The sequence below is a fragment of the Trachypithecus francoisi genome, unplaced genomic scaffold, assembly GCF_009764315.1.
Source record: "Trachypithecus francoisi isolate TF-2019V2 unplaced genomic scaffold, Tfra_2.0 Contig01585, whole genome shotgun sequence".
In the NCBI taxonomy this organism is placed as follows: Eukaryota; Metazoa; Chordata; class Mammalia; order Primates; family Cercopithecidae; genus Trachypithecus; species Trachypithecus francoisi.
The window spans coordinates 5,732,477-5,757,674 of record NW_022681444.1 but is presented as its reverse complement, the minus strand read 5'-3'; the positions used below and the strand labels follow the sequence as shown (position 1 = coordinate 5,757,674).

General features: G+C 50.2%; 2 protein-coding genes across 5 annotated transcripts in view; one reads left to right on the top strand and one right to left on the bottom strand.

The window, feature by feature from the left end:
* SLC25A25 (solute carrier family 25 member 25) overlaps window positions 1-14,456 on the bottom strand; it is a 44,913-nt gene extending 30,457 nt beyond the window's left edge. For both annotated transcript variants that reach the window (XM_033192102.1, XM_033192094.1), the window contains exon 1: window positions 14,078-14,456. In XM_033192102.1, the coding sequence (XP_033047993.1) occupies window positions 14,078-14,335 (258 nt within the window). In that variant the 5' untranslated portion in view covers window positions 14,336-14,456. The remainder of the gene's footprint in view (window positions 1-14,077) is intronic.
* Window positions 14,457-15,307: 851 nt separating this feature from the next.
* NAIF1 (nuclear apoptosis inducing factor 1) lies at window positions 15,308-21,189 on the top strand. 3 transcript variants are annotated; one of them, XR_004432722.1, is made up of 3 exons: window positions 15,308-16,065; window positions 18,520-19,046; window positions 20,596-21,189. XR_004432722.1 is itself a non-coding variant. In XM_033192112.1 (2 exons), exons 1-2 carry the CDS (start codon window positions 15,555-15,557, stop codon window positions 18,990-18,992), a joined length of 984 nt encoding a protein of 327 aa, XP_033048003.1. In that variant the 5' UTR covers window positions 15,308-15,554; the 3' UTR covers window positions 18,993-21,189. The 3 variants fall into 3 exon arrangements, 1 of the variants encoding a protein (XP_033048003.1); XR_004432723.1 differs by having other exon boundaries at window positions 15,335-16,065; window positions 18,520-20,508; XM_033192112.1 differs by having other exon boundaries at window positions 18,520-21,189.
* The last annotated feature ends 4,009 nt before the right edge of the window (window positions 21,190-25,198 follow it).

The window sequence follows — 25,198 nt, the reverse complement described above, 5'->3', positions numbered from 1 at the left end:
GTAAGGAGCAGGGGGTGAATATGGTATGGAGGCCAGCATGCGACAACCCAATCACCTAAAATGTTCAAAAAATGTTGAAGCAACCCAACACGGCCCAGTGGGAGCCACGCAATTCGTCCATGTGAGCCTACTTCTTGTATCCACCCTGTCCTTATGGTCTCCTTTCATTCTCCCGCGTGAAAAAGCAAACCAACACATTTATTACTAAAGCAACACAAAATGTTTTTAGTTTCTGGAAACTGATCTCAGGATTGCACTCTCACACTGAGATGGTCTGAATCAATACAAACTTAACTCTCACCAGCTGCTTGCTCTGCTTTGCACAAGGACCGCAGGCAGAAGAGAGGTCAAGGGGGTGAAACCCTCCCTGGGCTGCCTTACATGCAGCACAGTTGTTCAGGGTGGGAGGGCAGCTGGGAGAATGCTGGCTAATAACTGGTTTAAACCAAGCCAGCTCTCCTAAACAATTTTTTTTTTTTTTTTTTTTTTGAGAATTGTTTAGGAGAGCTGGCTTGGTTTAAACCAGTTATTAAAAGGAACTTTTTTTTTTTTTTGAGAAGGAGTTTTGCTCTGTCACCCAGGATGGAGTGCAGTGGCACAATCTTGGCTGATCTTGGCTCACTGCAACCTCCCCCTCCTGGGTTCAAGCGATTCTCCTGCCTCAGCCTCCCGAGTAGCTGGGATTACAGGTGTGCATCACCACTCCTGGCTAATTTTTGTATTTTTAGTAGAGATGGGGTTTCACCATGTTGGTCAGGCGGGTTTCACCATGTTGGTCAAGCTGGTCTCAAACTCCTGACCTTCTGATTCACCCACCTCAGCCTCCCAAAGTGCTGGGATTACAGGCGTGAGCCACTGCGCCCGGCTAGGGATTCTTTAGCTATAGAACTATCTACCCTTAGATCCTATTTTTCCTTCTTCTATAGGTTAAAGAGGAAGAGACTCTGGCAAATAAAAAATACACCCAAGTCATGAATGAAAAAAGGAAAAAAGTTAACTGTGTCCATAAATGCATCACTAAGGGGTGCTGAGGAACCCTGTCTTTCTCCCTAAGATTCCCCCTACAATGCTTTTATAGGACACTGGACAAATTGTTTAACTTCTCCGGCCTGTAAAATGTGGGGAGTGAACTGAACAACCTTGAAAATGCTCCAGGCTGGGCGCGGTGGCTCAAGCCTGTAATCCCAGCACTTTGGGAGGCCGAGACGGGCGGATCACGAGGTCAGGAGATCGAGACCATCCTGGCGAACACTGTGAAACCCCGTCTCTACTAAAAAATACAAAAAACTAGCCGGGCGAGGTGGCGGGCGTCTGTAGTCCCAGCTACTCGGGAGGCTGAGGCAGGAGAATGGCCTAAACCCGGGAGGCGGAGCTTGCAGTGAGCTGAGATCCGGCCACTGCACTCCAGCCCCGGCGACAGAGCAAGACTCCGTCTCAAAAAAAAAAAAAAAAAAAAAAAGAAAATGCTCCAGTTCTAACACTATATGGATTCCAACTCAATCTAAAAGCCTTAACCAAAAGCAACAACAGGGTTTTGGGCAAGTGGGATAGAAAAGGCCAACAATGGCTGGGCGCGGTGGCTCATACCTGTAATCCCAGCACTTTGGGAGGCCGAGGTGGGCGGATCACCTGAGGTCGGGAGTTTGAGACCAGCCTGCCCAGCATGGTGAAACCTCATCTCTATTAAAAATACAGGAAAAAAAGTGGCCGGGCGCGGTGGCTCAAGCCTGTAATCCCAGCACTTTGGGAGGCCGAGATGGGCGGATCACGAGGTCAGGAGATCGAGACCATCCTGGCTAACATGGTGAAACCCCGTCTCTATTAAAAAATACAAAAAATTAGCCGGGCGAGGTGGCGGTTGCCTGTAGTCCCAGCTACTCGGGAGGCTGAGGCAGGAGAATGGCGTGAACCCGGGAGGCGGAGTTTGCAGTGAGCTGAGATCCGGCCACAGCACTCCAGCCTGGGCGGCAGAGCGAGACTCCGTCTAAAAAAAAAAAAAAAAAAAAAAAAAACAGGAAAAAAAAAAAATTAGCCGGGTGTGGTGGTGCATGCCTGTAATCCCAGCTACTTCATGCCTCCATGCACTCCAGCCTGGGCGACGAGAGCAAAACTGCGTCTCAAAAAAAAAAAAAGGCCAACAAGATTGATGAAGGTGTGCACCATAGTTGGTTTTAACCAACAGGACCATTCCACTGTGTCCTATCTACTCTACAGATAAGGATTCAACAGACAGTTGGTTCTTTTTTTTGAGACGGAGTCTCAGTCTGTTACCCAGGCGGAAGTGCAGTGGCACGATCTCAGCTCACTGCAACCTCCTCCACCTCCTGGGTTTTTTTGAGATGGGGTATCACTCTGTCGCCCAGGTTGGAGTGCAGTGGCATGATCTCGGCTCACTGCAACCTCCACCTCCCAGGTTCAAGTGATTCACCTGCCTCAGCCTCCCCAGTAGCTGGGATTACAGGCATGCACCACCAGGCCCGGCTAATTTTTTTTTTTTTTTTGTATTTTTAGTAGAGACAAGGTTTCGCCAGTTGGCCAGGTTGGTCTCAAACTCCTGACCTCAAGTGATCCACCTGCCTTAGCCTCACAAAGTGCTGGGGTAGGCCGGGCGCGGTGGCTCAAGCCTGTAATCCCAGCACTTTGGGAGGCCGAGGGGGGTGGATCACGAGGTCAGGAGATCGAGACCCTCCTGGCTAACACGGTGAAACCCCGTCTCTACTAAAAATACAAAAAAAAAAAAAACTAGCCGGGCCCGGTGGCGGGCGCCTGTAGTCCCAGCTACTCGGAGGCTGAGGCGGGAGAATGGCGGGAACCCGGAGGCGGAGCTTGCAGTGAGCCGAGATCGCGCCACTGCACTCCAGCCTGGGCGACACAGCGAGACTCCGTCTCAAAAAAAAAAAAAAAAAAAAAAAAGTGCTGGGGTAACAGGCGTGAGCCACAACACCCAGCCAGTTGGTTCTTATTCTTGGTGATCTAAACTACCCTCTCTCCACTTGTTTTTTCTTTTTTTTGCATCAGAAGCATTTCAATCAATGGTTTTTGAGAGTCTTCTCACACAATGTAGGCGGTTTTGTGTTTTGGAAGAAGTGTCACATCAGACTCCAGCCAACCGGGAGGGAGGGGAGGACAGGGGGAAAGGTATGGAGCCAGAGGTTGATGGAGTAACACTGAAAGCTTCAGGCACCGGCAGGAACAGGGACAGCCACCTCTCCAGTTTCCCCATTGACCCTGCGGAAAATGAGTCATGACTCACCTCCTCAAACTTCCTGGAAAAGCCAGCCGAGGGCTTAAAGTAGATAAGAAGCTCCTTATGGCCTACCTTTGTTATTCATTTACTTTAAAGGAAGATGCATCTTTAAGACAACAGCTTCTTTTTTCAGGTATGGTGTTGAGTCTTTTATATCCCATATTAGGAACAGTGTAGCTATCATTTTAGTCACGGCTTCCTGTGCACCACCAGGGCCTTAAAATGCTGAGACAGAGTTATGCACAGGTATGTCAATGTCACCAACTATGAAAATAAATGTGACCAAGTTTTTTTTTTTTTTTTTTTTGAGATGGAGTCTTGCTCATCGCCCAGGCTGGAGTGCAGTGGCGCGATCTCGGCTCACTGCAAGCTCCGCCTCCCGGGTTCACGCTATTCTCCTGTCTCCGCCTCCCCAGTAGCTGGAACTACAGGCGCCCACCACTACGCCCGGCTAGTTTTTTTTTTTTGTATTTTTAGCAGAGACAGGGTTTCACCGTGTTAGGCAGGATGGTCTCGATCTCCTGACCTCGTGATCCACCCACCTCGGCCCCCCAAAGTGCTAGGATTACAGGCGTGAGCCACCGCGCCCAGCCAATGTGACCAAGTTTTAAAGGCAAGTGTCCACAGTCAAAGAAGGAAGGAGGCACTGTGTTGAACTAAATGGGGCAGAGTCAAAATCCTGGGTTCTGGAACCGGCTTGGCCTCCAAGCAACCCGGCTTCCAAGCCTTAGTCCCACTTCTGCAAAGTAATGCTGGTTAATGAGATAATCTCCAAAGCTTTGAAGTAAGCTCTACTTGAGCTTCCACTTTCACAACTTCAAGGTCAATTCTGTACTTAGGAAAGATGATCCATGGCTTAAGAGAGGGCAACAGGCTTGCAAGATGAGGTCCCGTTTCTGTCCAGGGAAAACACGCGGGCCAAAGACGTCTTTTTGTGTAGATAGAGTGAGTGACGCTACTACAACTTTTTATTGTTTATTTGCTCATTTTGATGTCCACAGAGCCCAGGTTTCCCACAGCGGACATCCCCCTCCACACTATGGAAGCTTCTCCCTCTCCAGGTTGCTGGGGTGGGGCTATGTCTCCGTGGGTGCCACACACCCTTTAAAGCTGATATCCCCAGGCTTCACCCTCTCTTGCCTTTCACTTTTCATCTAAGCAAACTAGGCACAAAATATAGGTGATTCTGACCAATTCTGGGCATCTTATTTTCAAAGAAGCAATGGGGAAGTCACTTGGTGAATATGTGCCAGACCCAGTCCTGGACTCTTTCTATGCTTTCTCGAATTTAACCCACACATCCTCCTTATGCAGAAGGTCCTCATAACAAGTTTCTGATAAGGAAACAGACTGGGAGAGGGTGAGTCATTTGCTCAAGGTCACATAGCTAGCAAGCAGGAGAAGGAACATTTGAACCCAGGTCTCATACCATACAAATCACCCTGTTTCTTTTTTTTTTTTTTTTGAGACAGAGTCTTACTCTGTTGCCCAGGCTGGAGTGCAGTGGCGCAGTCTTGGTTCATTGCAACCTTCACCTCCCAGATTCAAGCAATTCTCCTGCCTCAGCCTCCCGAGTAGCTGGGATTACAGATGCATGCCACCAAGCTCGGCTAATTTTTGTATTTTTAGTAGAGATGGGGTCTCTCTTTTTTTTTTTTTTTTGAGACGGAGTCTCGCTCTGTTGCCCAGGCTGGAGTGCAGTGGCTGGACTACAAGCTCCGCCTCTCGGGTTTACGCCATTCTCCTGCCTCGGCCTCCCAAGTAGCTGGGACTACAGGCGCCTGCCACCTCGCCCGGCTAGCTTTTTGTATTTTTTAGTAGAGACGGGGTTTCGCCGTGTTAGCCAGGATGGTCTCGATCTCCTGACCTCGTGATCTGCCCGTCTTGGTCTCCCAAAGTGCTGGGATTACAGGCTTGAGCCACCGCGCCTGGCCAAGATGAGGTTTCTACATGTTGGCCAGATGGTCTTGAACTCCTGACCTCAGGTGATCCGCCCACTTCGGCCTCCCAAAGTGCTGGGATTACAGGCATGAACCACTCATTTAAAGTATACAATTCAGTGGTTCTCAGTATCTTCACAGATATGTGCAACCATCACTCCAGTCAACTTGAGAATATTTTCATCACCTCAAAAAGAAACCTCATCTCTCTTATCACCTTCCTATCTTTCTACCTGCCAGTACCCTACTCCCAGGTAGGCAAGCACTTCTCAATTTTCTATCTCTATAGACTTCTCCATTCTGGACTTTCACCTAAATGGAACATACAGTGCATGATCTTTGTGACTGACTTTTTTCACTCAGTGTAACATTTCCGAGGAAAGTCTGTACTATAAACCCCATGGGTTATTGTCTCAGCTAAGGGAACTGTAAGAGGTATGGACAGCACATCATGTGAGAAGTGCATGATGATACCTCTTTTTAGCAGCAGCAGAGATTACAGGAAGATAAGACCACAGATTTCAGATAAAGGACCCTTGGATCACTTTTCTGTCTTGCTCCTGAAAGTACACATGGGGCAATGGGCAGCAGCAGATACAAGATTTTATTCTGACATGACAGAGAACTCAGTGACTCCAATTAGGTCCACAACAGAAAGGGGAGATGACCATATGCAAGGGATGCTCCGGAAGAGCTTATCCCCATGTTGGGTGGAAGGCTGGCTAGTGACCATGATGGCCCATGACCCTTCCAAGACTTCATTCTATGGTTCTGCCAAATTCACATTACTATAATTAATGGTTAAAAATAAAAAGTTAGGCTGGGAGTGGTGGCTCATGCCCGTAATCTTAACACTTTGGGAGGCCAAGGCAAGAGGATCACTTGCATTTAGGAGTTTGAGACCAGCCTGAGCAACATGGGAAAATGCTGTCTCCACAAAAAATACAAAAATTAGCTGGGCGTGGTGGCGCACACCTGTAATCCCAGCTACCTGGGAGGCTAGTGGGAGGATCCCTTGAGCCTGGGAGGTTAGATAAGCTGGGCGTGGTGGCGCACACCTGTAATCCCAGCTACCTGGGAGGCTAAGTGGGAGGATCCCTTGAGCCTGGGAGGTCAGAGTTGTGATGAGCTGTGATTGTACCACTGCGTGCCAGCCTGGATGACAGAACAAGATCCTGTTTCAAATAATACGTAAATAATAAAAAGTTGGCTGCCGGGCACATGTCATCAAGACCCCTAAGGCTGTGTCACAGGCACAATAAAGTAAAATAAAAAGTTGGCTGGGTACAGTGGCTTAGGTCTGTGATCCCAGCACTTTGGGAAGCCGAGATGAGAGGATTGCTTGAGCCCAGGAATTCAAGAGTCAGCTGGAATAGGCATGAATACCAGCGAAATATTTGTTTCTATCATTCCCTTGTGGGGGTGTGAGATTTCAACAAGTAATAACTATTCTTTTTTTTTTTTTTTTTTGAGGCAGAGTCTCACACTGTCACCCAGGCTGGAGTGCAGTGGTGCGATTTTGGCTCACTGCAACCTCCGCCTCCAGGATTCAAGTGATTCTCCTGCCTCAGCCTCCTGAGTAGCTGGGATTACTGGTGCCCACCACAACACCTGGCCAGTTTTTTGTATTTTTAGTAGAGACGGGGTTTCAACATGTTGGCCAGGCTAGTCTCGAACTCTTGACCTCAGGCAATCTGCCCGCCTCAGTCTCCCAAAGCGCTGAGATTACAGGCATGAGTTGCCACACTCAACCCCTCATTAAAAAAATTTTTTTATTTTATTTTATAAAAAACAGAGATGGGGTCTTGCTATGTTGCCCAGGCTGGTCTTAAACTCCTGAGCTCAAGCAATCCACCCACCTTGGCCTCCCAAAGTACTAGGATTACAGGCGTGAGCCTTTGCATCTGGCCAGTAATAATTCTTGGAACATCAAAAAAATTCATCCAGTTGAAGCTCCAGATCAGACAGGCTCGTGCTCTCTCACTCTCTATTTATATCTATTTTGAGACAGGGTCTTGTTCTGTTACCCAGGCTGAAGTGCAGTGCCACAGTCTCTGCTCACTGCTACCTCAGCCTCCCAGGCTCAAGTGATCCTCCTGCCCCAGCCTCCCAAGTAGCTAGACTACAGGCGTGGGCCACTATGCCCAGCTAATTTTGTTGTCGTTGTTGTTTTTGAGATGAAGTCTCACTCTGTCTCCAAGGCTGGAGTGCAGTGGCATGATCTCGGCTCACTGCAACCTCTGCCGTCCAGGTTCAAGCAATTCTCCCTCAGCCTCCCAAGTATCTGGGACTACAGAAAGGCATGCGCCACCACGCCTGGCTAAGTTTTATATTTTTAGTAGAGACAGGGTTTCACCATGTTGGCCAGGCTGGTCTTGAACTCTTCACTTCAAGTGATCCGCCTGCCTCAGCCTCCCAAAGTGCTGAGATTACAGGCATGAGCCACTGTGACCGGCCAATTTTTGTATTTATTGTAGAGACAGGGTTTCACCAAGTTGCCCAGGCTGGTCTCAAACTCCTGGGTGCAAGCCATCTGTCCACGTCAGCCTCATAAAGTGCTAGGATTATAGGCATGAGTCATTGTGGCCAGCTTCATATATTCTTTTTTTTTTCTTTTGAGACAGAGTCTGGCTCTGTCAACCAGGCACGTGTCAGCACGATCTCGGTTCACTGCAACCTCTGTCTCCCGGGCTCAAGCAATTCTCCTGCCTCAGCCTCCCGAGTAGCTGGGATTACAGGTGTGTGCCACCACGTCTGGCTAATTTTTGTATTCTTAATAGAGACAGGGTTTCACCATGTTGGCCAGGCTGGTCGTGAACTCCTGACCTCAGGTAATCCACCTGCCTCAGCCTCCCAAAGTGCTGGGATTACAGATGTGAGCCACTGCGCCTGGCCCTGTTCTTATTTGTTACTTGGTTTTAGGATCAGGGTATGGGACTGCATCTTTCCAAATATCAACTCATTTAAAAAAAAAAATCTTCTCAGCTGGGCATGGTGGCTCACACCTGTAATCCCAGCACTTTGGGAGGCTGAAGCGGGCGGATTGCCTGAGGTCAGGAGTTCGAGACCAGTCTGGCCAACATGGTGAAACCCCGTTTCTACTAAAAATACAAAAAAATTAGCCTGGCGTGGTGGCGTGCGCCTGTAATCTCAGCTACTTGGGAGGCTAAGGCAGGGGAATTGCTTGAACCAGGGCGGTGAAGGTTGCAGTGAGCCGAGATTGCGCCACTGCACTCTAGCCTGGGCGACAGAGCAAGACTCCGTCTCAAAAAGAAAAAAAAAAAAATCTTCTCAAGAACAAGCATGGTGGCTCATGCCTGTAATCCCAGCTACATGGGAGGCTGAGGCAGAGAACTGCTTGAGCCCGGGAGGTGGAGGTCTCATTGAGCTGAGATCACGCCACTGCACTCCAGCCTGGGTGACAGAGCAAGACTCTGTCTCGGAAAAAAAAAAATACTCTAGTTGACTTGATGATTATGACTTTGAGCCAGGGACCGATTATGCAACAATATAACACAATTAGTTTAATACATGAATTTAATCCAATCTGCGAAAAGCCTTTTTCTTTTCTTAAAGGGCCATTACATTATAGCAAATAATGTCTATCTCTTGGAAAGGAGCTTTCTTCTGTAGACTATCTTATCTAAGTCTGGCTCTTTTGATAAACATCCACAAATGGCCAAACATTTAAAAGGTATAGAGTTCAACAGTCTGTCTGATTAAGCAATACCAACTTGACATTACTGGTCTCCATTCAATAATTTCAAGTCAATAGGGATTGCCTCATGTGCACTGCTCAGGTCAGGGAGAGAAACAGGGGAGCGGATTCTTGTTCTTTGACAGGGTCAACTGTGGATAATCTTGAAACCTATACTTTGGGAGCAAAATATGTGGTTCTAAATGATCTCGCCTTCTCTTTCTCAAGTTCCCCCAAAAGAACCTGAGAATTCTCTTCATGTTCCTGAAAAGAACTGCGTTAAGGAGGAGAGGAGCAGGAATCAGAAGATGGTTCCAATTCCTTCTCTGGTCCAATTGCCTAGCGATCAAATGATCTTTGACATTGTTCCATTGTCTTTTTGAACCGTTGTTCCTTCCCTAGTAAAATGGAGTAAAAATCGTTTTACTGACTTGCTTACTTCACAGGTTTTTGTGAGGCTCAAACGAGATGGTGTGGATGCCAGTCTCTAAATGAGCAAACTGCAGCTCAACTAGAACCCCACCTGCAATAAACACCAGCCCCTTACAAGAGCCCAAAAGCCTCAGCTGAAGACACAACTGTTTACATGCAACACAGCTTGCTTTCTTCCTCGAATTGGCTGCCTGAGCTCTAACCTATGTTTTAAATTTGTTTTAAGACACAGATTTTATTTGGTCACATGAAAATGCCTTAAATAGGCAATCTATAATTAGTTCTGGCTGAGTCTCATCTCCCAAAGTCACTACTGTTGTCGTCATCTTTTTGCTTTCTTCTTTCATGAACTCTTCCCTTTTTTTGTCCCAGAACAAGCTTCTCGCTTACATGCCCTTTACAAAGAAAATTTCCCTGGCTGGCTGCCATCGGTTTCTCTGCCCACTTCCATTTTAAGCAATTTTTTATGAGTGTCCCATCTCTTCTCAAACAAAGGCAGATGGCAAAACTTGCTGGTTTACTTTTTTTTTTTTTTTTTTTTTTTGAGACGGGAGTCTCGCTCCGCCGCCCAGGCTGGAGTGCTGTGGCCGGATCTCAGCTCACTGCAAGCTCCGGCTCCCGGGTTCACGCCATTCTCCTGCCTCAGCCTCCCAAGTAGCTGGGACTACAGGCGCCAGCCACCTCGCCCGGCTAATTTTTTTTGTATTTTTTAGTAGAGACGGGGTTTCACCGTGTTAGCCAGGATGGTCTCGATCTCCTGACCTCGTGATCCGCCCGTCTCGGCCTCCCAAAGTGGTGGATTACAGGCTTGAGCCACCGCGCCCGGCCGACTTTTAAAAAAAACTTGACCCACACTGTTATAAGCTAAGAAGAAGCTTTGTGAAGTCACATGGCCTGGATTTACCCAGCACCCTCTGATAAGCACTCACAGCTGATTCCTTTGCAAACCCAAGCATCTCACACTGGTTTCAAATGGGCCATAGGAAGCGCCTTCCAAAGTCTGATGTGTTCTTCAACATCTATTCCCATGGCAGATGACCCATTTTGACCCAAAGGGCCCCAGAGTTCTCTTTCGGCTCCTGCTAGCTCTGCAAAGCCACAGCACTGCTTTTTCTGTAGGCAGTTAATACTAATGCTAATTCGACAGGAAGTGGTACGGGGGCACAAGAGGCAGGGTGTCTTCCTGTTGCCCAGTTATTTACAAAAAGGCAGATCTTCTCTCCAATACTTCAAACATTCCCCACAGGACTAACATGTGCTCCTTTACAGGTAATGAGCTAATAAATTATTTCTGATCTCAAAGCTGTATAACAACTGAATTTGTTCAAAAGCTAAAAAAGTTGTAGAGGCCGGGCGCGGTGGCTCAAGCCTGTAATCCCAGCACTTTGGGAGGCCGAGACGGGCGGATCACGAGGTCAGGAGATCGAGACCATCCTGGCTAACACGGTGAAACCCCGTCTCTACTAAAAAATACAAAAAAATTAGCCGGGCGAGGTGGCGGGCGCCTGTAGTCCCAGCTACTCGGGAGGCTGAGGCAGGAGAATGGCGTGAACCTGGGAGGCGGAGCTTGCAGTGAGCTGAGATCCGGCCACAGCACTCCAGCCTGGGCGGCAGAGCGAGACTCCGTCTCAAAAAAAAAAAAAAAAAGTTGTAGAAATACAGTCTATACTGCCCAGTGCAGCTGCTCAGGCCTATAATCCCTGAACTTTGGGAGGCCGAGGTGGGTAGATTACTTGAGGTCAGGAGTTCGAGACTAGCCTGGCCAACATGGTGAAATTCCTTCTCTACTAATAATACAAAAATTAGCCGGGCATGGTGGCCAGGTGCCTGTAATCCCAGCTACTCAGGAAGCTGAGGGAGGAGAATTGCTTGAACCCAGGAGGCAGAGGTTTCAGTGAGATCACACCACTGTACTCCAGCCTGGGTGACAGAGTGAGACTCCAACTCAAAAAAAAAAAAAAAATAGACCAGGCGCAGTGGCTCACACCTATAATCCCAGCACTTTGGGAGGCCGAGGTGGGCAGATCATCTGACGTCAGGAGTTCGAGACCAGCCTGGCCAACATGGTGAAACCCCGTTTCGACTAAAAATACAAAAAAAAAAAAAAATTAGCTGGGTGTGGTGGCGCACACCTGTAGTCCCAGCATGCCTGTAGTCCGAAGGAGGCTGAGGCAGGAGAATCACTTGAACCCAGGAGGAGAAGGCTGCAGTGAGCTGAGACCGAGACCGTGTCTTTGCACTCCCGCTTGGGCAACAAAAGTGAAACTCCATCTCAGAAAAGTAATAATAATAATAATAGATAAATAAATGAAATACACTGTATACTAAACCCACACACCAAAAGAATAAAGAAGAAATGCTTCGTATCATGGAACTTATATCTGTCATAGAGTCAAAGATTTTAGAGCCAAAGTGACCCCAAGGGGCTAGGCTCTCTGGTTAATAAGTTTTCTTTCAAAACCAGAAAGAAAAATGATCACTTTCTCCTTATTTGCCCCGAGAAATTCACCACTAAAAAAACGGATTAGGATCAATATCAGATGTGCCTCGAATCTCGAGAACACTGTGACTCTAGTTGAGGCACAAAGCACGGGATAAACATTTAACATGCTCCCACAGCCAGATGTTCTCAATGTGCCTGGCAGCAATGCCAAGTGGGTAGGTTTGAAACAGAAACCCTCTGGGTTTAGCCTTCCTATCTTTTCTTTCTTTTTTTTTTTTTTTTTGAGATGGAGTTTCACTCTCGTTGCCCAGGCTGGAGTGCAATGGCGCAATCTCCGCTCATCGCAACCTCCGCCTCCCGGGTTCAAGCAATTCTCCTGCCTCAGCCTCCCAAGTAGCTGGGACTACAGGCGCCCGCCACCTTGCCCGGCTAGTTTTTTGTATTTTTTAGTAGAGACGGGGTTTCACCGTGTTAGCCAGGATGGTCTCGATCTCCTGACCTTGTGATCTGCCCGCCTCGGCCTCCCAAAGTGCTGGGATTACAGGTGTGAGCCACCGCGCCCGGCCCAATTTTGTAGTTTTAGTAGAGACGGGGTTTCTCCATGTTGGTCAGGCTGGTCTCAAACTCCCAACCTCAGGTGATCCACCCGGCTTGGCCTCCCAGGAAGTGCTGGGATTACAGGCGTGAGCCACTGTGCCCAGCCAGCCATTCTATCTTTTCAAGTGAGTATTCATCAGATACATACAGAAAATCTCTAGTTCACAACACTATTTTGTGTAAAACTGACTGGAAACTTTTTTTTTTTTTTAACTAGTCTCTAGCCGCGTGCAGTGGCTCACGCCTGTAATCCCAGCACTCTGGGAGGCGGAGGCAGGTGGATCACCTGAGGTTAGGAGCCCAAGACCAACCTGGCCAACATGGTGAAAGCCCGTCTCTACTAAAAATACAAAAATTAGCTGTGTATGGTGGCATGTGCCTGTAATCCCAATTACTGGGGAGGCTGAGGCAGAAGAATCTCTTGCACCCAGGAGGCGGAGGCTGCAGTGAGCTGAGATCGCACCACTACACTCCAGCCTGGGAGACAGAACCAGACCCTGTCTCGAAAGAAACAAACAAAAAAAACCTTGTCTCTAAATCTCTTGGACTTAACTCAACGATTCTATGTTGCGTAGTGTTACTCTTGGTCCTCCTAGGCTGATCCTAATAGTTACGGCTCAACACCTTGGATGTTGATCCAATAATCTTGAACATGAGTTAACAACACCTATGTACACCCACCCAACAAATTGGTTTAATTCATTGGCGGTTTACCAGATTCTTTTCATACTTGGCTGTGAGATTCTCTAATTGTCGTGTGTACAAATAGACCAAACTAACTCAGCAGAGAAACAGGTTCTTAGGTAAAGTACTCAGGAGTCCTCTTCCAGGTTGTAAATCAGGCTAAGCCACAGTAAATGAAATACTTGGGAAAATGGCAGCTACACCTGCCAAGTCAGACTGAAGGGGAAGAGACAGAAGGGAAAGAAACAGCCTCTGCTCTGAGGTTCTCATACAGAAAGGCCAGCACTTCTCTTCCTGGCAGGCCCAGGGATGACCATTTCTCTGCGCCCCTATTCCCACACCTCGGTCAAGAGCCCACAACAGTAACAATCTCGCTTTGACTTTCAGAAAAAAAAATTCCTCCAGATTCTTTCACTTCATCCACACTCTAACCCGCAGGGATCACGATCCCATTTTCTGGATAAACAGGGCAATGGGGATGAGCCTAAACCATGAGAACTGTCAGTCTTCACCGCCCACGTCCACACGGATCAGCCTGAAACCCCAATACCAATTTTTTTTTCAACTCCCACATGCTCCTGAGAGGAACCAGATCAGGGCCCACGGCTGGCATGGAAACATGAGGGAAAGTAGGGGGTGCTGCTGGGGACCGATGGATGAACCTATCCATGGGTGAAGGGAGCGTCCAGCTTGGCCTCGAGGTCAGGAGGTGACAAAGGCACACTCCTGAGCCTTTTATTCTGGGGAAAGCCCGGGCAAGAAAGGGCTTTTCGCCCATCAGAAAGCCCAGAGGGTGCCCACCTGTGTCCACGAAGAACGGGGCTCAAGCACCCAAAGAAGTCAGGAAGGAGCCCCACTCCCACCAGGGCACAAGTGGGGTGTCCCTCAGTGAGTCAGGGTGCATCCTTCGTCTGGACAGTGAGGGTCCCGCCCAGCCCAAGGGGCGTCCCCCGAGACCTGTCACCAGCGGCCCAGACCTGTCACCCGGCCCTCGAGGGGCTCCCTCCCCGCCGGTGCTGAGGATGCGCGCAGCCTACCCGGAGCTCGCCCTCCGTGCGGTGCAGTCCCAGGCGCCGCAGCCCCACCGCCAGGTCGTTGACACACAGGCCGCCGTCCCGGTTGACGTCGAGCGTCTGAAAGAGTCTCCACAGGCGCAGCCGGTGGTCCGGGTCCCCGCAGATAGCGCCGCCGCAGGGGTCCCCCACGGACGCCGGCGACGAGGCAGACGAAGAGGCGGCGGCGGCGGCGTCCGGCGGCGGGGAGGCCACACAGCGGCACAACACACTGCTCACCATCGGGTGCGAGGCAGGGGCTCCGGGCGCTGGCGGGGGCTGGGGCGGCGGGCCGGAGGCGACCGTGCGGAAGGCACGCCAGGCGTTCTGCAGCTGCGAGCGCGGGCTCTGAGACGCCGGCAAGCTGGCGGGAGGGGCGACTTCCAGGAGCCCCGCCCCTCCGTGCCCCGCCTCACCGGCCACGCCCCTGGCGCACCGAAGGCCAGTCACAGGCTCGGATGGAGAGCCGGGAGGGGCGGAGCCTGCCTAAGTGCAGCCCACACCGCCCCGGACTACCAGGATCAATGCGGTGGGCTGGGTCACCCTGTTCCGCCTGGGGCCGATTCAAACTGAGGGAGGCGGGGATTGGCTGAGCCGGGGGGGCCAAGAGAGAGAAAATCACGCAGCGATAGGCAGGAATCTTGTGATTGGCAGGCGGAAGGCCCCGTGTCCAGTTTCCATTGATGTACTAACTCTGTTTAGACTGCAGGATCTTAAGGATGGGAGGAGCGGTCGTGTACGCAGAGATCGTAGCCTCCGGTGGGAAATAGGATTTGTGTGAGAGCATTTATGAACTGCAGTTGCGGGGCAGAGTTTGTGCCGGTGGGAGGAATTTAAAATTGACTCATGGCTCACGGCCGAAAGCACGAAGTATCCTCAGGAAGCAGGGTTTTGGTAATCTAACTCCCTAAACCACCAATAAAATAGCTGAATTTAACGGCTTAATCGTCTTAATACTGATAATTGAACGACAGAATGATTTTCCAATGGAAGTGAATAAAGGTTAGGTGGGCGGGGCGCTCTGGGCGACAGACACAATTTTAAACCAATGATCAGGCGAATTACAGTAAGTGGGCGGGCTCTGTAGCTGAGCGACAGACCGAAAGAACCAGTGATCGACGTGATATTTGAGCCTCTACCAACCGGGAAGGCGGGTTCTCCCGGAGAAGCGCTGGGAGGCGGGAAGAGGGGAAGTGGGCGGATCTCCGCACACCTCGGCGGAAGAGGCAGATTCAGGAAGCCATTACGCCGCTGGCTGGCAGCTGCCGGGCCGGTTGGGGCTGGGCCCTACGCACTTTGCGTAGCGAGGGGGGGTTACCAAAGGCCTAGTGCTTGGCCTCGAGCAAGCCTGGCCTATCCCCTGTAGGGGGTGGGTGAGGGGCGAGGCTGAGGAAGAAGAGAAGGGGAATTGGGGCGCTTGAGGGGATTATAATTTCTTTAAAAAGAGGGGAGGAGAGAGGCCATGGCCGTCCCAGCCAAGAAGAGGAAGATGAACTTCTCGGAGCGGGAGGTGGAGATCATCGTGGAGGAGCTGGAGCTGAAGAAGCACCTGCTGGTGAACCACTTCAACGCCGGGGTCCCCCTGGCCGCCAAGAGCGCAGCCTGGCACGGCATCCTGAGAAGGGTCAACGCCGTGGCCACCTGCCGCAGGGAGCTGCCTGAAGTCAAGAAGAAGTGGTCTGACCTCAAGACCGAGGTCCGTCGCAAGGTTGCCCAGGTCCGGGCCGCCGTGGAGGGTGGTGAGGCGCCGGGGTCCACTGAGGAGGACGGAGCTGGGGGGCCTGTGGCAGGCGGTGGCAGTGGCGGCGGTGGCCCAGCTGTAGCCCCAGTGCTGCTGACCCCCATGCAACAACGTATCTGCAACCTGCTGGGCGAGGCCACCATCATCAGCCTGCCCAGCACCACAGAGATCCACCCTGTGGCCCTCGGACCCTCGGCCACCGCAGCCGCAGCCACGGTCACCCTGACACAGAGTGAGTGACCTCTCCTGCCCAGGCGGCGTGCATAAGTGGGAAGGGTCAGCAAGCTCTGGGGTGGCCTGGGGAAGGTTGGCTGCCAAGGGTCAGAGGTCAGATGGGGGTCTTGGAAGACCATGAGGCCTTCCAAGAGCAGCACCCCAGACAGAAGTGATCTTGCTCTCTTTGGGACTTCCTCAGCACATGGGCTGGACTTCTGATGTGCTGGATAGTTCACCACTGAGCATTGCCACCATGTTTGTCCATGACTTACTTCCACTTACCAAACTGGGTGGTCCTTGAAGACAAGAGACCGTGTCTGTATCCCCACAGGATTTTCACAGGGCTCAGCTTGTAGTAGACAGCTAGGCCATATTTGTTGAAAAAATTGATGGGAATAATACTGCCCAAGTGCGACAACGATTCTGGATTCTGTTTTCAGTGCCGGGGATCTTTGATCAGGTGCTGCTTGGGAGCCTCATGGTTCCTGGTGTTAATCTACTCCATTCATTCATTCATTCATTCATTCATCAAACATTAGCACTTATTCTGTACCAAACCCTGTGCTGGGCACTGGGATTACCAAGTTGTCTAAAATACAGGCCAGTTATATTCTAGTAGGACAGAGATGACACATATAGGAATAACTTCACCATCAGTTGGGAAAATCTAAGGCCCCGGAAGAGGAAGGGGGCTTCTTGGTGACGTGGGGATACATAGCTGACATTGGCATTGAAGGGTGGAGGAGCTTGACCTCTCCCACATGTGTGGAGGCCCAAACAGCCCAGCTAGGATCCTTTCCAAGGTTCTCAGCTAGGAATGACAACAGAGCTAACTTTGGTTGGATTTTTTAGTTCAAAGAAGGATTTGTACCCGTGACTGTTACCTCTGCTCGTTTGTGATAGCTGTGAGCTGGATCATTCAGTGATTCTCAGTGGGGGTTGGGAGAGTTGGGTGGATGTGTGAGTGCAATGCGTATTTCCTTGCAATGCGTATTTCTCAAGAATACACTGGGGTGGGGTAAGGGGGACAAACACGGGTCCAAGTCAGATGCTGCTCTGCAACAGGAAGGATAAACGTTTAAGTATCCCATTGACCCAGATGATGAGAGACAGGGAGACATTGACTGGGCACTTAAGCTACCGCTGCTCCATTCCCACCTCCTTTTCTGCTTAACTACAGGGGCCTAGGAAGTCAAGTCAAAGCATCAAAGGACCGGGCACAGTGGCTCACGCCTGTAATCCCAGCACTTTGGGAGGCTGAGGTGGGCGGATCACTTGAGGTCAGGAGCTCGAGACCAGCCTGGCCAATATGGTGAAACCCCGTCTCTACTAAAAATACAAAAATTACCCAGGCTTGGAGGCGGGCACCTGTAGTCCCAGCTACTCGGGAGGCTGAGGCACGAGAATCTCTTGAACCCGGGAGGTGGAGGTTGCAGTGAGCCGAGATCGTGCCACTGAACTCCAACCTGGGCGACAGGGCAAAGAGCAAAACGCCGACTCAAAAACAAAACAAAACAAAACAAAACAAAACAGAAAGCATCAAAGGAGGTAGGACTAATGTGGCTGCAAAGAGCATGTGTAGAGTCCCACCCAAGATGCCTGCTTCACTGGTACCACAGAGAGCATATGACTCAGCCTCTGGGGTGCCTTTCTTTTTTTTTTTTTTTTTTTTTTGTGAAACAGAGTCTCGCTCTTATTGCCCAGGCTGGAGTGCAATGGCACGATCTCGGCTCACTGCAACCTCCGTCTCCTAGGTTAAAGCGATTCTCCTGCCTCAGCCTCCCAAGTAGCTGGGATTACAGGCATGCGCCACCACGCCTGGCTAATTTTGTATTTTTAATAGAGACGGCGTTTCTCCATGTTGGTCAGGCTGGTCTTGAACTCCTGACCTCAGGTGATCCACCCACCTCGGCCTCCCAAAGTGCTGGGATTACAGGTGTGAGCCACCGCGCCCGGCAGGGGGTGCCTTTCTTAGTGAGGAGCAGCCCAGCGTGAAAGTCAGGAGCACGTCGGGCTCTGCTGTTAGGGAGACCTGGGTTTGCCTCTTGGCTCTGCTGCATAAGCTCTGTGACCTTAGCAAGTCATTCTACATTTATTGGTCTGTTTTCTCATTTCTGGAAGATGAAGATGACAGCACCGACCTCTTGGTGTCATTTTGAGGATTTGTTGAGCTAATGAGTACAAAGTGCCTGACATGTAGTAGTTGCTCTAAAAATTTAGCTAGTAGTATGATCAACATCTTTGCTTTTGCCAGATCCAGGGCTGGCCCTTTGATTACCAAGTAGATTAAGATTCTGAACCCCTTAGATTCTAGATTTATACCTGAATAGCTATGCAGCCAGGAGAGGCCTGGATTCCCCTTTATGTCCCTCCAGGACAGGACTTTATGGCCTCTTCTCCACCCTATACAGCCAGCTGTATTCCTTCCAGAAAGTGACCTCCCTTGGCCTCTGTTCTTTCTACCCTGCAGTCCCCACAGAGACTACCTACCACACGCTGGAGGAGGGCGTGGTGGAGTACTGCACGGCTGAGGCGCCCCCGCCGCTGCCACCGGAGGCCCCCGTGGACATGATGGCCCAGCATGCAGACACATCGGTCAAGCCGCAAGCGCTCAAGAGCCGCATTGCTCTCAACTCCGCCAAGCTGATACAGGAGCAGCGGGTCACCAACCTGCATGTGAAGGAGATCGCACAGCACCTGGAGCAGCAAAACGACCTACTGCAGATGATCCGCCGCTCCCAGGAAGTACAGGCCTGTGCCCAGGAGCGCCAGGCCCAGGCCATGGAGGGCACACAGGCTGCCCTGAGCGTCCTCATCCAGGTCCTCCGGCCCATGATCAAAGATTTCCGCCGCTACCTGCAGAGCAACGCAGCTAACCCGGCCCCCACCTCTGACCCTGGGCAGGTGGCCCAGAATGGGCAGCCAGACAGCATCATCCAGTGAGGGCAGGGGTCAGGCCAGCCTTCTGCCATGATGGGATGAAAACTCCATGGTCTTGTAAGTGGGTCCTGTGATTGGCCTTGGCCTTAGGCCGGCCATGTGCACAGCTCCCTCTTTAATAAACGCTTAGGGGTTGCACTGTTTTTGAGAAGAGGAATTTGTTGGGCTCCCGGGACCCAAACTCTTACTCCCCCTACTTGAGCTGCCTTGCTAAGACCCAGAAGATTGGTTAGCTGGGGGTCACAGGTGCATGTGATGGGACACGTGTTGTCGTGACCCCGGGCTTGTGACATGACCCAGCCTTGGTCTTGGACAACTGTAAGGAACAACACAGCGGGCTGTCACTGGGGGCCGTCGCCCAGCCTGGGTCTCTCCTGAGCTACCCTACCCCAGGTGCCATCCTTTCGAGTAGGGTAATGTCACTGGTGCTGGCAGTTGAGCAATATCTTCCTCCCTTGGGAGGCAGTGTGACTTTGCCTGAGGAGGAAACCCCGCCCTTTTCTCCTTCTCACTGTGCCTCAGTTCTCAGGGGACTCCAATGACTGTTGTGCTCTCCTCTGACCCCACCCCAGGCACAGCGCAAGGCCCTTGTTAGGTACTGCGCTGGGACGCCTCCGTAATACGTGCAGTGTGCAGCCAGTCTGGCTCAGGAATACTGTGTGTGGTGAGGACGGTTTGGCCACTCTCTGGATTTCCACAGCATCTCTGGGTAGCCCTTTGGTGGTTTGCCCCTAGAGCTTTTGACTCAGTTCAAGCTTTGGATGCTGTAAATTTTCGAGAAAGCCAACTAGCGTGGAAGCTTGCTGCCCACTGCAGTGGGTCTGAGTGACCTGTTGGCTTTGTGCGGAGGCTTGCTTCCAGCCAATTGTATTTGTTCTGTGTGTGAACCCCTCCTAGGAAGGCCTCCACGAGGGCCGCCCTGTGGCCACACCCTTCCTCCTCTGCTGACTCCACATTTCCAAAATTCAGCAAAAAAAGCCCTGCTGAGCATCACATGCTGGACTCTTCCCCTGCCACACTCCTCAGTGCTTCCTGTTCTCTTGAGACTCTCTGAGTGGCTGAGTGAATCCAAAGCCATGATTGACCCTGAATGTAGGAGGAGGAAGAGGCGAAGCTGACCTAAGAAGTGGGACCCTGGCCGGGCGCGGTGGCTCAAGCCTGTAATCCCAGCACTTTGGGAGGCCGAGGCGGGTGGATCACGAGGTCAGGAGATCGAGACCATCCTGGCCAACGTGGTGAAACCCCGTCTCTACAAAAAATACAAAAATTAGCTGGGCGTGGTGGTATGCACCTGTAATTCCAGCTACTCAGGAGGCTGAGGCAGGAGAATCGCTTGAACCCAGGAGGCGGAGGTTGCAGTGAGCCTAGATCGCGCCACTGCACTCCAGCCTGGCGACAAAGCGAGACTCCATCTCAAAAAAAAAAAAAAAAAAAAAACACACACACACACACCAGAAATGGGACCCTTTGGATTCTGTGCTCAGGGAAGAGCAGGGAGAGCCTTGGAGTGCTGAAGGAGGTGCTGTCCCTGTTCCATTTTACACTTTCTCTTCTGACATGTCTGTAAGGATTTTACCCAGATGCCATTTGTCTGTTTCATTTTCAGACTTACCATCAATTACCAAGGCCCTTACATCTCCCCAGATCGTTTCCCAAGTTTGCCGATTTGCTGCCGGTGCCTCAGCCACATGTGACCAATGGTTACAACTCAGGGCTCCAGACCTCAGCTAAAAAGTGAAGACGCCGCCCTCCTGGGCACGAACGTTTAGAATGCTCAGCTCCTCTATTGTGACCACAGGAAAGTGGCCCTGAAGTTGCACCGAAGACAGTTTGGAAGTGACTGCTGTACCGTCAGCCTCTCTGTGGAGGCATTCGTGCAGTGCCACCTAAAAGGGAGGTGAAGGGGGATATCGGACCCAGCGAGGGAGTTGCTGGAAGAAGGAAAGCTCTTCTCAGTGTGGCTGGAGAACAGCAGCCCAGTAGCTTGGACGCCTCCACTCTGTGCAGTCTGATGGCCCCAGCAAGGTCACTGCAGGGACTTCCCAAGGATTCGGTTTGGTTTTTTTCTGGGGTTGGAAATCTGAGCCAATATTGTGTCTGTTCCATTTGGGTATGAAGAGGAAGTCTGGATCATTTAAACTGACTAGTTATTTCCAGGTCATAATTTTAAATTAAAGACATATCACTTTTTTTATATGTACATCTCTGTGTCTTTATTGGTTATATATAGAAGAGAACAAGGACTGGCAGACGATGGCCCACAAACTGAATCAGGCTCACCACCTATTTTTATAAATAAAATTTTATTGGAACACAACCACACCCATTCATTTATGAACCTATGGCTTTTTTTTTTTTTTTTTTTTTTTTAAACCACCAAAGCAAGAGTTGAGTAGTTACAGAGACATCTGGCCCACAAAGCCAAAGGTGTTTACTCTCTGGCCCATTTGCAGTAGAAATCAGTCTATTCCTGGTTTAAGACAGTGTTTGGGACTCTGAAGAATTACCTGAGGCAGGCACTGTGGCTCATGCCTGTAATCCCAGCACTTTGGGAGGCTGAGGTGGGTGGATCATGAGGTCAGGAGTTTGAGGCCAGCCTGACCAACATGGTGAAACCCTATCTCTCTTAAAAATACAAAAATTAGCTGGGTGTGGTGGCACATACCTGTAATCCCAGCTACTCAGGAGGCTGCAGGAGGAGAATTGCTTGAACCTGGAAGACGGAGGTTGCAGTGAGCCGAGATCATGCCATTGCACTCCAGCCTGGGTGACGGAGCAAGATTCAATCTCAAAAAAAAAAAAAAAGAATTACCTGAGGCATTTGTTAAATGTACCCAATCCCAGGTCTCACTCAAAACCTGGAGGGAGGACTCTAAGACTATGCATTGTAAACAAGCCCTCAGTAATCCTGATACTTTCTGAAGGTTAAGAAATTTTTTTTTTCTTTTTTTTTAAACACAGGATCTGGCTGGGCGTGGTGGCTCATGCCTATAATCCCAGCATTTTGGGAGGCCGAGGCAGGCAGATCACGAGGTCAGGAGTTCGAGACCACCATGGCCAACATGGTGAAACCCCATCTGTACTAAAAATACTAAAAATTAGCTGGGTGTGGTGGCGGGCACCTGTAATCCCAGCTACTTGGGAGGCTAAGGCAGGAGAATCGCTTGAACCCAGGAGACTGAGGTTGCAGTGAACTGAGATCACGCCATTGCACTCCAGCCTGGGCAACAAGAAACTCCATCTCAAAAAAAAAAAAAAAAAAAAGACAGGATCTTGGCCAGTTGGCGGTGGCTCATGCCTGTAATCCCAGCACTTTGGGAGGCTAAGGTGAGTGGATCACCTAAAGTCAGGAATTCAAGACCAGCCTGACCAACATGGAGAAACCCTGTCTCTACTAAAAATGCAAAAATTAGCTGGGCGTGGTGCCACATGCCTGTAATCCCAGCTACTGGGGAGGCTGAGGCAGGAGAATTGCTTGAACCTGGGAGGCTGAGATCGCACCACTACACTCCAGCCTGGGCAACAAGAGCGAAACTCTGTCTCAAAAAACAATAACATGGTCTCACTCTGTCACCTAGGCTGGAGTGCAGTGGCAGGATCACAGCTCACTGCAGCCTTGACCTCTTTGGCTCAATTGATCCTCCCACCTCTGCCTATCAAGTAGCTGGGACTACAGGCATGTGCCACCATACTCAACTAATTTTATTTTCTTTCTTTCTTTTTTTTTTTTTTTTTAGAGAAGGGGTTTCACCATGTTGCCCAAGCTGGCCTACAACTCCTGGGCTCAAACGATCCTTTTGCCTCTGCCTCCCAAAGTGTTGGGATTACAGCTCTGAGCCACTACTCCAGGCTGGTTAAGAACCTTGGCTCAGAGACTGGAGGACTTAAACTCTGCTGGAATCTGGATCCTGCACCAAGGATGACTGCTTCTCTGGATTTTCTGCTGAACGGTTGGGAAGTCCTGCCAACCAGGATACTCCTTTAAAGAAGACTGGCCTTCCTTCTGGAGGGATCTGAGTATTCCTGGGCATAGCTATCACTCTCACCAGTATTTTGTAACAATAAAAACCAACCATTATTGAACCCCTAGTCTATTGAGGCCTTATAAGCATTATCTCATTGACTCCTTGCAACAGCCCCAGGAAGTTGGCACTAACATTGTTCTGTTTGCAGGTGAGGACACTGAGAATCAGAGAGGTTTAAAAATTTGCCTGAAGTGTCCCACAGCTACCTTATTACCCACCGTAGCCCATGCTGTTAGCTACTGTTCTTAACTACTCTGACCTTGCTGCCAGTAAGATTTGAGGTTACCTAGAGATGATTTGAGCCTGACCTGACCCAGAGGAGTGGAGGAGTGTTTAGCTCAAGTGAGGCCTAGAGGCAGCTTGTGTTAGTATTCTTTTATTTTTTTTTTTTTAGACAGAGTCATGCTCTGTCGCCAGACTGGAGTGCTGTGGCGCAATCTCGGCTCACTGCAACCTCTGATTCCCTGGTTCAAGCGATTCTTCTGCCTCAGCCTCCCAAACCTTTTATATTTTAAACCCTTTTGATAGCCTTTTGGAAAGGCATGCTTTGTAAACTTTTAGGTGAGAGTACTTTCTTTTTTTGTTTGTCTTGAGACAAGTTCTCGCTCTGTCGCCTAGGCTGGAGTGCAGTGGCACAATCATGGCTCACTATAGCCTCGACCTCCTGGGCTCGAGAGATCTTTCCACCTCAGTCTCCCTAGTAGCTGGGACCACAGGAGCACATCACATGCCCAGCTAATTTTTGTATTTTTTTGTCGGGACTGGGTTTTGCCATGTCAGCCAGGGTAGTCCCGAATTCCTGGGCTCAAGTCATCCTCCCGCCTCGGCCTCTTAAAGTGCGGGGATTACGGTGCGAGCCATGGCATCCGGCCAGTTCTTTCTTCAATAATGTTTGCCCAACAGATCCACAAGGCAGTGCTGGGAATAGCTCGTGCTCAACAAATACAGCTGCTGTTATCATCATTACAGTGACCGATAATCTGAAGTGGTCACTATCGAGTCTTGATGTCAAAATGGGAGCTTTGTGGTTTGAATGGGATTACAAAGGATGTGACCCTGGAACTAGAAGGTGGCAGGGGCACAGAAAGCAGAGTGGGAAGGACTTAAGCCTGACTGGGGACGTGGGAACCAAGGCCAGTACAGGGAAGAGGCCACCGCCGGGAGGCTGTGAGTGCAATTTCTCTGAAAGAGGCGGGTGCGCGAGTCAGAGACTGCTGAGCTGTCCCCTTACCTTAGTCCATGAAGACAACAGGCTACAGTGAAAGTAACAGTGAAGCCTGTAATCGCTTACTATGATGGCGTAAGCAAGAGGAGAAAACACCACTCCCCTTATGTTCCATTTTTTTCCCCATAGGACAGCTCCAGGTAAGGGTGAGATATATTACACATGGGGGTGTCTTCTCACTGCTGAGGGAATCCTCAGGAAAAAAAAGACTCCTGCTGTTTTATGGACCTGGTGCGAGTCAGAGTGGGACAAGAGGGAGAAGGGCTAGGAGTGGAAAATTACTGATAGGAAAGTGTGTTCAAGATTCCTTGCACTGTTTGTGCTTGTGTAATCCCAGCACTTTGGGAGGCTGAATCAGGAGGATCTCTTGAGCCCAGGAGTTCGAGACCAGCCTCAGCAACATGGCAAAACCTGTCTCTACCCAGAAAAAAAAAATAAAAATAAAAAAAGAGGGAAATACAAAAATTAGGCCAGGCACAGTGGCTCACACCTGCAATCCCAGCAATTTGGGAGACCAAGGAAGGTGGATCACTTGAGGTCAGGAGTTCGAGACCAGCCTGGCCAACATGGTAAAACCCCATCTCTACTAAAAATACAAAACTTAGCTGGGAGTGGTGGTAGGGGCCTATAATCCCAGCTACTCAGGAGGCTGAGGCAGGAGAATCGCTTTAGCCCAGGAGGCAGAGGTTGCAGTGAGCTGAGATCGCACCACTGCACTCCAGCCCGAGTGCACTCCTGATGGAGAGCGAGACTCCGTCTCCTAAAAAAAGAAAAAGAAAGAAAGAAAAGAGGCAGCTGCCTCTTCCTGCCACCCCACTGAGGCCTGCCAGGCTCAGCCTTTGTCATTGCCTCTGGCTGGGCCTGAGAGATCGCATGTAGGCTTGTGGCCAGGAGCCAGGTTCCTCACAAGTAAGTGTTGGGACTTCTGAGTCCTCCTGTCTCTAACTTCCTGACTGTGC